Source organism: Amblyomma americanum, unplaced genomic scaffold (assembly GCF_052857255.1).
Source record: "Amblyomma americanum isolate KBUSLIRL-KWMA unplaced genomic scaffold, ASM5285725v1 scaffold_13, whole genome shotgun sequence".
Lineage (NCBI taxonomy): Eukaryota > Metazoa > Arthropoda > Arachnida > Ixodida > Ixodidae > Amblyomma > Amblyomma americanum.
In genome coordinates this window covers 2,301,762-2,314,783 of record NW_027526485.1, presented here as the reverse complement: position 1 = coordinate 2,314,783, position 13,022 = coordinate 2,301,762, and the positions used below count along the sequence as shown (strand labels likewise).

At 46.3% G+C, this 13,022-nt stretch overlaps 1 protein-coding gene across 50 annotated transcripts in view; it reads left to right on the top strand.

Annotated features, from left to right (window-relative positions):
* LOC144111913 (uncharacterized) overlaps positions 1-13,022 on the top strand; it is a 420,777-nt gene that overhangs the window by 217,047 nt on the left and 190,708 nt on the right. For all 50 annotated transcript variants that reach the window (XM_077645003.1, XM_077644993.1, XM_077645002.1 and 47 more), the window contains one exon: positions 10,249-10,428. In XM_077645003.1, coding sequence (XP_077501129.1) covers positions 10,249-10,428 — 180 coding nt within the window. The remainder of the gene's footprint in view (positions 1-10,248; positions 10,429-13,022) is intronic.

Genomic DNA, 13,022 nt, shown 5'->3' with positions numbered 1-13,022 from the left:
TTCTTCTCATTGGAAGAAACTCTTCAGCATTTGGACTGCCGATTCCGCCTGCGCAGGTGTCTCCACAGGATCAGAGCGGGCAGTCTCGTTTTTGGCTTCTTCCTCCTCATCTTCGCTGTCATCAGGGCAACAGACATTGCCTACAATGCTCTACCACGGTGTTTTCGGGGCATGTTGCCATGTACGCCATCGCAGCACAACTCTCCAGTAGCAGCTCTTCTTCGGCTGCATCTTGGACATCGAGCTCATCCTGTGTGCAGTGTTCTTCTGTAGCTGAGGCAAACCCTGCATGTCTGAAGCAGCTGGCAATGGTCGTTGCACTCACCTGCCGCCAAGCATCATCAAGGAGGTAAACGGCGCACAGTGCATCGACCCTGTAGTCCTTCCCCTTGTCCATGCATAACAACATCCTCCGGAGAAGGTTTTTGCGGAAGCCGCTTGGATCACACCCTGATCTATAGGCTGCAGTAGTGCTGTGGTGTTTGCTGGCAGAAATTCCAACTGTATGGACTTCAGGCCCGGCACAGTTCCATGTCCAGGGAAGTTATCGATGAGGAATAAAACTTTCCTCTTCTCTCGCGAGAAGTGCGCATCCTCGCGATAAATCCATTCCCTGAAAGTGGACTGCGTCATCCACGCCTTGCCATTGGCCTGATAAGAAATAGGCAAGGTTTTGACATTCTTGAAGCAGCGAGGGTGCTCCTATTTCCCGATCACTAGCGGCTTCAATTTGTCACTTGCCGTCATGTTGGTCCCGATCAGGACAGTCAACCTGTCCTTACTCAGCTTCCCCCGGTGCATTTCTCTCTTTTGATCGACAAGGATTTTGAGGGTAGTAATTTGCTGAACAGTGCTGTCTCATCTCCATTGTAGATGTTCTCTGGGTCGTACTCCTGCAGAATTTTGGGGAGCCGTCTTGCTCGCCAGTCCCCGCATGCTGTCGTGTCTGCAGCGGCAGCCTCCCCTGAAACGGCACGACACACTATGCCATTCCAATCTTTAAATCTCGTCAACCACCCTTCGCTGCACAAGAAAGCTTCGATGCCGAGCTGCAGAACAAATTCTTCTGCTTGCATGTGAATGAGTGGCCCGCTGATCGGAATGTTTCACTGCGGGCTCTCCGCAGCCAAACCACCAGGCACTTCTCCAGGTCTTCGTGGTTGGCCACCCGCAGCTGTTTTCTTTGAGGTCCAAAGCGTGACGTCCCTAAAGCCTGCCGCAGCTTATCCTTGTCCTGAAGTAGCCTCGTGAGGCTGCTCTTGGGGAGCACTGTTTCGTCGCAACCGCTGTATTTGTGAAGCGACCACTCTCGAAATCGTTGATTATCTCCACCTTCCTTTCTAACGTAGGGGCATTGTGAGGTCGCTTCTGCGCTGCCATCGGATGCCGACTTGGCGACGAAATGTTGCAGACGACGCCGAACAGCGGATGTAAGGCTTAAGCCTAGCTGAACACAACTGCAAGGACACGGTGACAGAAAGCAAGCGATGCGGTTGCAGTGTGCGAGAAAACCGGAAACGTCCAAAGACGGAAACCGGGAAGAGGGAGTGTAGTGGTGAGGGGGGGGGGGGGGGGGGGCAATGATGCATACTGCAATGGGGCTGCGCGTGCATGTCAAATTGCGGTTTCGAGTCTATTTTTGGTTCCGTTTATACGTTAGTAGGAAAATTTGAGTTCCGAATAATCAGATTTTTTTTACATTGCCTTAATACAAAACCAATCAACTGTGAGGCGTTCGTTCCATTTAAGCGTTGATTCCGTTTAACCGATTTCCGTTTATTGATATTCTACTGTAAGTGGGTTCGAGTGTATAGCATTCTGTGTAGTAAAAAATCAGGCTGCTAAAACTATTTGGCGAATGACACTGCATCAACCATTCCTTTGGGTAAAACTTAAGAGTGACTGCAGACACCTGCCTTGTTTTGTTGTCACGCCAGGCTTTCTGCTAGTTTGGTATAGCAATGAGTGTATAAGGTTTTATAATGCCAAAACTACTTGAGATATTTCAGCGAAATTTTGTGCTTAAGCACTCAGTGGACTTCCCATTAAGCGGGCCAGATTTCATTGCTCTACGCCAAAAAATTTAAAATTTCACCTTCGAACGACTGGCTTTAAATCTAAAGTTGTAGAGTTTGCTCTCAAACATGGGAAACCTGCGGCGGGCAGGAAATTTGACATGGATGAAAAGGGCATTCAAAGAAGTTGCAACCAAAGGATGCAGACTAAATGCTGCTCATTCCCTGATTGGTGTGTTGTTTTTACATGAAAAAAAATTCCTTTTTGCACATCACGGACATGGGCCGCATTCTGAAAATTTGCCCTTGGACCTGGAAAAAAAAAGTGCAGCAATTCTTCTTCTTCATCATCATCATCATCAGCCTGACTACGCCCGAAAGCGGGCCAAGGGCCTCTCCCATGTCTCTCCAATTAACCCTCTCCTTCGCCTGCAAACTTCCTCCTAATCTCATCCGCTCACCTAACCAACTGCCGCCCCGTGCTACGCTTACCTTCTCTTGGAATTCACTCCGTTACCCTTAAGGACCAGCGGTTATCTTGCCTTCGCATTACATGCCCTGCCCAAGCCCATTTATTCCTCTTGATTTCAACTAGGATGTCATTAGCCCACGTTTGTTCCCTCACCCAACTACTCCTGTTTCCGGTCTCTTTAACGTTACACCTATCATTTTTCTTTCCATGGCTCGCTGCGTCGCCCTTAACTTAAGCTGAACCCTTTTCGTTAGCCTCCACGTTTCTGCCCCGTAGGTGAGTACTGGTAAGATACAGCTGTTGTACACTTTTATCTTGAGGGATATTGGTGAACTGCCACTCATGACCTGAGAGAACCTGCCATATGCACTCCACCCCATTCTTATCCTTCTAGTTATCTCCCTCTCGTGATCCGGATCAGCTGTCGCAACCTGCCCTAAGTAGACGTATTATCTCATCACTTCCAGCACCTCGCTGCCAATTGTGAACTGCTGTTCTTTTGCTAGACTGTTGAACATTACTTTGGTTTTCTGCATGTTCATTTTTAGACCTACCGTTCTCCTCTGCCTGTCTAACTCATTTATTATGTTTTGCAGTTCATGTCCTGAGTGACTTAGCAAGGCAATGTCATCAGTGAATCGGAGATTACTTAGGTATTTTCCATTAACTCTTATCCCCAATTGTTCCCAAACCAGGCCTCGAAACACCTCCTGTAAGCAGGCGGTGAATAGCATTGGCGAGGTCGTGTCTCCCTGTGTGACACTCTTCCTTATTGCAATTTTATTGCTTAGTTTATGGAGGACTACGGTAGCTGTGCAGTCGTTTACGTTTAGATTGTACTCTATTTTCTGTTAAAAAGCAGGTATACATCAGTAGCAAGAAAGTTTAAAAGAGGAATATTCTACCAAGAAAGACGAGGCAAAAGGCGTTTCATGTACGCTTGACAGGGCCTCACCTCCTGGCAAGAAACATTGCACTCTGTAAGCTACAGAAGCCATTCAAAAAATACATTACACCTTTCAGTAAGTTATCACGTTACACCCTGAATCCGCAATGCCTGCATGACAGCTTAGGCTTCCACTGAGTCAAATGCTTTCTCGTAATTGATGAAGGCTATATATAGGGGTTGGTGATATTCTGCGCATTACTCTATAACCTGATTGGTAGTGTGAATGTGATCTATTGTGGAATATCCTGTATGCAATTGTGCCTGATCATTTGGCTGATTGAGGTCTAAGGTTGTCCCGACTCTGTTAGCGATTACCTTGGGAAATACCTTGTAAGTAGCAGACGGTAAGCTGATCAGTGTGTAATTTTTCAAGTCCTTGGCGTCTCCTTTCGTATGAATTAAGATTATATTTGCATTCTTCCAAGCTTCTGGTACACTCGAGGTCATAAAGCATTGTGTATACAGGGTAGCTTGTTTATCTCCCCTGCTGTTACCTGATCCTCCCCAGCTGCTTTTCCCCTTTCCATTGCTCCTAAGGCTTTCTTTACGTCCTCTTTCGTTACTGGCGGGATGACGCATTGCTGTTCACTACTGTCTCTCTCATCAACGTTCTGACTACATTGGCTACTGTATAGGTGTGTGTAGAGGTGTTTGGCTATTTTATCTATCTTACCCATATTGCTAACGAGATTGCCCTCTTTTTCTCTTAAACGCATACATCTGGTTTTTACCTATGCCTAGTTTCCTCTTCACTGCTCTTAGGCTACCTCTTTTCTTTAGAGCATGCTCGATTCTCTTCCTTATGTCGGCTACCTTGCACTTATTTGTTAGCTTTGGTAGCTCTGCCAGTTCTGTCCTGTCTGTAGGGTTAGCCAGTTTCATGCTTTGGCGTTTCTTAATCAGATGTTTCGTCTCCTGAGATAGCTTGCTGGTATCCTGTCGAACCATCCTTCCGCCTACTTCTACTGCGCACTCCGTAATAAAAGCTGTGATATTATCGTTGACTGTTTGAACATCTTGTTTGAAGTCTCCCTCAGTTAAAGGCAAATATTTGTTCTGCAACAATGTCCTGAATTCCTCTAGTTTCCCTCTTATCGCTAACTCGTTAAAGGGGCTGCGAAACACTGCTTGAGCGGATGCCGGCTATACTTCAGGTGGATTCTTTGTCACACAGATGCTGACTCAAAAAGAATTACGAGAATCGATCCATAGGAACGGGAGTTATTCAATGAAGAAATTTCAAAATACAGGCAAACAAAATGCTGCCCTCAACTCTATTTTCGCGGGGCTTCCCATGTCCATATCCCTCTCCCAATGACGACACGGGGCGGGACCAATCAAAACAGCATATCTGAGCACGTCCCGAAAGTTTGCACATCATCGTTGCCTGATCGCTGTAACTCGCTCGTGCCAAGGCTGGCAGCGCCGTTTTCATGGTCACAACAACCACGAGAATGCTAGCTGACCGAGCGATGCTTCATCGTCACGTCGCCAGCGAAGAAGGGAACACTCATCAGTGACGTTCATTTACTTATGGATCCGAATTCGAGTGCGAGATACTGCAACGGTGTGACAGCCTGCGCAAGATATCAGACATCAGACACATTTAGCATAGCGCGTACCGCTACTGCTTGCCGCCTACCATGGCCCGCAGCTAGGAATGCGCTGATTGGTCACGGCGAGCAAGGAGCGCGCACTGTTGACGGGAACGTGACACCATCTGGCACTACCGCCCGGTGATCCTCCACAAGCTGACGATGCGCACTGCTAAGTGTGAAACAAATGGCTTTTTCCTTTGCATCCTTCCATAGGACCGAAATGAACTCTTGTAGAGTGCAATGGCCCGATTGGATTGATTCCGCAAAGTCATTCTCAGATACATAGAGAGTACAGTAGCCGATGGGTAATTCGGACTTGTAGGATACTTCGGACTTCGATGAGGCACTGTCAGTCACCCCACAGAAGCGCATACATATTTGCGACGGATATTTCGGACTTTAAAAGTCCGAAAGTTAGATTTTTCGGACTAGTTTCAGTCGCCTGCGGGCCAAAATCGGCCATCTTATTGGCTTTTCACCGGCGCAGAAGGCACCGTCTTGGATTACGGTGTGTTTACTCCGCAGTTGGATTGGCTTGACGTACTTTTGGTACCTCATTTTTGCCAGTAGAGGTCCCTGCGAACTCTGCCACTTCGAGGTGGCAGTTGGATTGTCATCGCCGTCAACTTGCTTTTGTTGCCAAGGTTGTCACGCTCATCTCATACCTTGAAAATTGGTAAATTGGTTTTTGGGGAAAGGAAATGCCATAGTATCTGTCTCACATCTTGGCTGACACCCGAATTGCGCCCTAAGGGAAGGGATAAAAGAGGGAGTGAAAGAAGAAAGAGGTACCGTAGTGGAGGGCTCGGGAATAATTTCAACCATCTGGTGGATCTTTAACGTGCACTCGCATGTCGCACAGCACACAGGTGCCTTTGCGTTTTGCCTCCATTGAAACGCTGCTGCTGCGGTCGGGTTCGAACCCAGGTACTCCGGATCAGTAGCCGAGCGCCCTAACCACTGAGCCACTGCGGCGGGTTGTTAGCCATTTGCTGTTTTGTCACTTGGGTTTCTCCAACCGCGTCGACCGAGTGGCACTCCGTCTTCACGAAGTTAAATCCGTTAGGCCCGTTTTACATGCTGCGACTGGACCGAAAATATTCGGTGTAGTTGGTGAGGCCGCAGTGCGATTTTCGATCACTGCTTTCACATGCAACACTGACACAGTGAATTCGGTCGGAGCGACAGGCAAGGTTTGCATAGCTAGGCAACCTATTATTAAACGCAACAGAAATGCTACGCTAAATGCGTTGATGGCGTTATGACCAGCATAATTTTAGATGCAAGGCAATATTTCGCATGCTTTGATTGGAATAAACTGTTTTGCTTCCGCCGTGGCAGCAGCTCCTACGTGACCCCACGTCGCACACCGTCTCAGCGCTCCCCATTGGTCAGTCGCAGAGCGAACACACCGACGCTGCGGCTGAATACCAACCGGACGGAACTCGATCACAGGCCCTCTGCGGCTAGACCGACGGCCCTCCCCAGTCGCAGACCGACAGAATTCGCAGCGTTGCAGGAGAAAATCGTATGCATGTGAGACGGGCCTTAGCCGTTTTGTGATTGCGTCCGGCGGCTCCACCGCTTTGAACTAAAAGTGCCCTGTCTTTGCGTGTGTTGGACGAGCGGTGTGGTGCACACTCGGGTTGTGGACAACATGGCCCGGCCGGGTCCGTCAAAGAAGCGTGGGAAGTATTCAGCTAAACGCCGTGACCTTGCTGTCTAGAGTGTACAGTGAAAGCACAACTTTGGCGCAAATACAGGCGCAAATCATTGCCAGCAAGAGAAATTTTCCACAAGGTAAAACGAGTGACACTTTTAAGCCAATTACATCTCAATAAAGTGATTTTTTGTACTTCACGGATTTTTCGGACTGCTCGATTATTCGGACCATTTTTCAGGACCCTTCGAGTCCGAAAAATCAGTCGGTGACTGTAGCCATAAGTGCTGTGTGCTTGGTCGTAGGATGTGTACAGAGAGGTGCAAAGTCTTTCTATGCAAAAAAATAGCCAAAGCCTCTATTGGCGTATTCTTTTACTTCCTTTACAGCGGTTTTATCTAAGACAAACAAGTTGTTTTTGTTGATGTTATATAATACACAAAAACTTAACAAAACGTATCTCTATTTATTAACACAATTTGCAGTATATTTACTGTTTTTCCAATCATCAAGCTCCTACCCGATGATGTCATATTCACTGCTAAAGACCGCCACTGTATGATGACACTATCAGCACCATGAATTTATTTTTGTGAGCTAATTAAAATATTAAAAACTGGAGCATACGCGATAAGATCGATGCTGGCAGCATCGGCAACCAACAGGCGAAACAATGCACTGATTGTGTGTTTCGGGGGCACCTTTAATGGGCTTCTGCTTCACTAATTTCTTCCGTTCCCTCTTCAAGTCTAAGCTAATTCGAGACCTTACAATTCTGCGGTTGCTACAACACATGATACCAAGGTGAGCGCATAGTATGAAGTCTCATTTTTAGTCTCACCATTGGGGCTCTTTCAGGTCCACTTCCTGCTCTCTCACTTGAGGAAGAAGGTATTCATGATGCGTAAATTATCTCTATCTGCGAATTCGACTAATAACTCTCCCCCTGCCATTCCTAGAATCTATGCCATAGCCGCCTACTGCCTGGACTCCCAACCTGCTTCTTGCCTACCTTCTCACTGAAGTCGTCCATCAGCACAGTGTGATTTTGGTTCATTGCCAATTCCCCGTCTTCATAGAAGCTTTCAACAATCTGGTCATCATGGCTGGATGTAGGCGCGTAGTCATGCACCACCTTTAGTTTGTACTTCCTACTGAGCCTAATTACGATAGCTGCTATCCTCTCGTTAATACTATAGAGCTCCTCTACGTTGCCAGCTATATCCTGTTTGATGAGGAATCCCACATCTAGTTCTCATCTGCCCGCTAATCCAAGATAGCAGAGTATGTGCCTGCCCAATAGTACTGTATACGCCTCATCTGTCCTAACCTCACTAAGCCCTATGACATCCCTTTTAATTCCCGCTAGTTCCTCGAACAGCACTGCTAGGCTAGCCTCACTAGATAAAGTTGTAGCGTTAAACATTGCGAGGTTAGGTTTCCAATGGCAGCCTGTTCGGAGCCAGAGATTCCTAGCACCCTTCGCTGCGTCACAGGTCTGACCGCCGCCCTGGTCACTTGCTTCCGCAGCAGTGTTGCGGTAACACGTTACAAGTAACGGTGTTACCGGTAACATGTAACTTTTTTCGGTAACTTAGTAACGTACTCCTTACCATTTCGGAGCTGTAAAGGGTAACATACTTACGTTAACAGTTTTTGGTAACGTGAGATGTCACGTTACTAGTTACTTTTTATTCTAATTGTCCCCCTCTCCGCCCCCTTTTGAGAAAAAAAAAGTGCAGAGCACCTAGAGTGATGTTGCAAATAAAAAACATGGACAGGTGCTCTCGACGACCCTTGTTGCAGCTCCTATGCATGCCAGAAAACACCTGCCCTTGACGACGTACCTCCCCTTCCCAAACCACTGTCACGCACAGCTCTCTAAAGAGTGGAAACATGACGAGCATTTTGGAACATCACATTTTTTGTAATTACTGCAAATTTGTTGAGAGTTCGGCAATGTTTTCTTCATGAAGTTAGAATTGATGATGAAGTGTCATTTTGTGTTTAATGTCATATTCAGAAAATGGCTTCACCATGGTAGTAGGGCTTCAGGCAACTGATGTCAACAAGCTCGCGACCACAATGTAGGTTTGGAGAAGGATGCAACTGGCTGGGGAAATATGCTGATGATGCTATAAGGGCTGTTGCAGTACTTGGTGGAAGATTCGCAACAGCTGGGCAGTACCCAAAGCCAGACATAAAGAGTCCTTGAGGAAGATAGAGGCAAGCCTATTGCTGTAGAAATATGAACTAAACTAGTCCTTTTGGTGCCCTTGGATGTGGGATGTAAAATTGCTATATGAATATGCATATGAAGGGAACGAGCAGTCATTAAAACCAAGGAAAGCATAGGGGAATTTTCATGGGGTGTTAGTGAGAAGGGGAGATTGTTTGATCATTTTAAATTGACAATTGTACAGAAAATAAAGAAAAGACAGCCACATGGATCCAAACCCATGGTAAGCTGATGGGATTGTTGAGCATTTTTCTGCTGTAGGTGCCTTATTTCGGACGCGTGACATATTTCCGATTTCCGTTAGGTTACAAGTATACCATGCCCTCTTCCGTTCACACCTTAACTACTGTACACTAGTATGGGGGACGACTACTAAAAAGAACGTCAATACACTTCTTCGTCTAGAAAAAAAAGCCATACGTTGCTTAAACAATGTATCATATTTACATCCCTCAGCCGAGCTATTTCGTCGGCATCATATAATCAATATTCACTCCCTTTATAATTACCGTCTCCTCCACCAGTTTCACTTTGCTAATGAAAAGTATACACAATTCTTATTGACACTTTCAGGTGCAACGCTACGCTGCAATATTTCTAACACACGCGCGCCTGAAAAATGGGTTATTCCACACCGCCGATCAAATTACCTTCTGCAGTCATTAAGCTATACAATGCCAATGTTACTAAATAAGCTCAATGTGCCCAGTTTTATTAACCTTGTAATAACTCGCAAAGTTTTGCGTTCAAGATTTCTAGAGTGACCTGTGCTTGCATCCTATAAACACAGTAATGTTAGCTTTATGTCTAACTTGAGTGCAATGATTGTCTTTGTTGTAATCTCGTGTGCATGTATACGCTAGTCCTTGTATAACGCCTTGATGTCTTTTACTCTTACTTCTGCTCTTATATGTGTAAATTTATGATAAAGTGTGTCTTTTTCGAAATAACAGTACATGTATAACTTTTTTTTTTTTTTACTGCTGTCACTGTCGCCTGCCGCCGGCTTTCAGTCCTCGTCAAGCTGTCCCCACAGCTTTTTGCCTGGAAGGCCGTGAACATTGCGAAATGTTGAAAATAAAGGTGAATTGAATTGAATTTTGCTGGGCCAGTTGGTATGATTACGTCTGTGGGCCAGCGTGAACTTTGGGACGGAGGGAGACACATTGAAACACGGAACACAGCTTCTGATGGGGAAGCATTGCTGGAGAGTGGGATGAACAGGGTAGCGACCTTCAATCTGTTTCAGTGCTGCCCATGTTAGTGGACTCGGGTGATCACTGAGTGATTGCATTCCCCTCTTGTGCCTTGAAAGGATGCCTTGGAATGGGCAGTGAAGTGTGGCCTGTGGGGCCATGCCCTATCTCTGGCCTCCAAGATGGACGCCCGCACATATGCAAGCATCATGACTCGCTTCACCAGTGCGCTTGCCACCAACGACCCACTGCAGACTCTGTACCAGCACCTGTCTGGGCGGCAGCCTGCTGCTGTCACCGTGAGTAACTGACGTTCACATCTTGCCAGCTGAGATTCACAGCTTTGCCTCTGTTGCTTAAATGCCTGCAATGCGCAGGTAGGGACATTTAGCGGCTGCCAGCACCAATTTGAATGTAATTTTAGGCACTGAACCTGTTGAGATGCATTTTCACCTTCGTAAAATTTTAGTAGGAATTTTACTGCCAGTTGTTGAGCTCAATGTAGAATTTCTGTGCTTACTTGAAATTTGTATCAGCAAGATTTTTGTACTTTTGTTTTTGATTTGTGGCAGCTAAGGGCACTCAAGAAAACGTCTCGGTGCATTTTACAGCACATGTGCTTATTGGAGGCACCTGCGACTTGTCTTTCACACTGTTACCATGTCTAACTGCTTGTCAGCCTCTGCTGTATTATGAATGTGCCCGCAGTCATTGGAAACTGTTCCTACTTTGATACCATCACTTCTGGCAGGGTGGCAACTTCCTCCCTTTGGCACCGTCAAGGGTGAGCTCCATGTATGTGAAAACTTGCGCAAAGGCAACGGCGGCAAGCGACGAGTGGTGCTTAGGCATGAAGCGTATTGCTCATGTCGCTTGACACGTCACTGATTTCTGCATCCACAGAAAATTTCGCTTCTTGCCTGGCATTCCTTCCACGATTATCTGATCAGACACCCGCTGGCCATTTTGGGTTTGTGACTTTCACACAGCATCTGTCTTTGCCTCAACAAGTGCATCAGCTGGATCATCACTGCTGTGACCCAGCAGGCGACACCAGCTCCGTAGAGAAAATGTTTGTTTTGCACCAGCTATGAGGCAGATCCACAACATTGAAAGAAGCCCTGAAACGCCTTCTGAGGAGAGTACATAAACTCACTCAATCACCACATTTAGCTGTCATGGACACCTGCGCCAAATGCTACACTTCTACACCCAGCAAGGAACCCACAGTCGTGTGCGAAATTTGGCAAGCCCTTTCCGGTAACTTTTTATTCTCTCGCTTCCATGTTGTGCGTCTGTGTATGTCTGTTAATAGATGGCTGTTAGTTCAAGTGTTGTCAAACTGGGTTCCGCGGGACGGTTTTGGGGTTCTGTGAGCGCCCGCACTGGCCTCTCCCCCTTTCCGGTACACTTTTGATGGGTGTGTGCAAAGTAAGACAGAGTGCTTCGTTTATGAAAAGTGATTTCTGGGCGTTAGCTTTTCTTGGCTCATCCCTCAGTTTCATGCTGTCAATGTTGCTGCGATCCACAGCACTGATCTTGGCTAACGGTGCCGCATATATTTGTTTTGATGGGAGCATGAGCGGCGGTGGCTGGCCCAGTGAACTTGGCAGTGTGCCAAGCCACAGCTGCACCAAGGCACTTACCGTATTTCCACGATTGTAAGTCGACACCAAGCTATGTCGACCCCCCCCCCCTTCTTATATCGCATGTCAGAAAAAAAAAATTAAAATCTTGGAGGTCGCTTATCATCATCATCATTTATTTTCCCTTAAAGGCCCCAATGGGGCATTACATAAGGGGGGGGGGAGGGGGGAACAAATAGTAATAACGGGTCACAAAGGTACCACACAATTATAAATGCAAGCACAAATAAACACAGTAAACGCATTGAAATTAACAAGGCAATAAATAGGCAAATAACAGGGTTTTTACAGGAACTGAGGAGTGAAATAAGCAATCAATAAGTTTTTAAATTTTTCTTAGTTGGTTTCATTGACAATACCGTCAGGGAGTACATTCCAATGACATTCCATTCAATGACAAGGCTTTGGATGCGATCAACAAAAATTTCATGAAGTCCAAGAAAAGACCTACAAGAGCCAAATCTGATGTGCTGAAGCTTCTCCACGAGCTCAACTTTGAGAGGCTTGAAAAAGCTGTGAATTCGTGAAAAGGTGATAGACTGCAGGTCTTTTTCACTGCTAAAACCCACAAAATTGATTGCCCGCTGAGGACTGTAATCACAGAACGCGGATCGTGGAAAAAGTGATCGGACAGTTCCTAAAATCCAAGCTTTCCACTCTGGAGCCCCATGACCCATTCTCTGTTGGGAGTTCTCAGGATTTGACAGCGGTGCTCAAGCGAGGAGATCACGGAGCCAATGCAGGTGTGTCCATAGACATCCAGAAGCAGTGCCCCATGACCAGATGCTGCAAGCAGTGCGCATCTTGATAGAAGAATCCGGCACGGTTCAGTTCCAGAACCACTGTGGTTGCTCAGCTGAAGGTTCTTTAGAACTTCTCACTGCCTACCTGTCCTCTACAATGATTGACTTCAATGGTGCAGTGTACGTCCAGAGAAAAGGAATTTGTATTGGGTGTTGTGTTGTGCCCATCTTAACCCACATGTACCTGTCTAAGTTTGACACCTTACTGAAAGAAAAATTGGACATGAACCATGTGGCAAACTTGTTCCATTATGTTGATGATTTTCTAGTACTTGTGAAAGTTTTACCCAATGGCAATCTGCAGGATGTGGCGGCTAGTGTTTTAGATTGCCTTATTTCGTGCCCTAGCTCATTGACTTTTACCCACGAATTACCAGACGACAGTTGTATTAGATTTTTAGACCTCGTTTTAACTTTAAATTGCAATAGACACCTTTGCTGGAC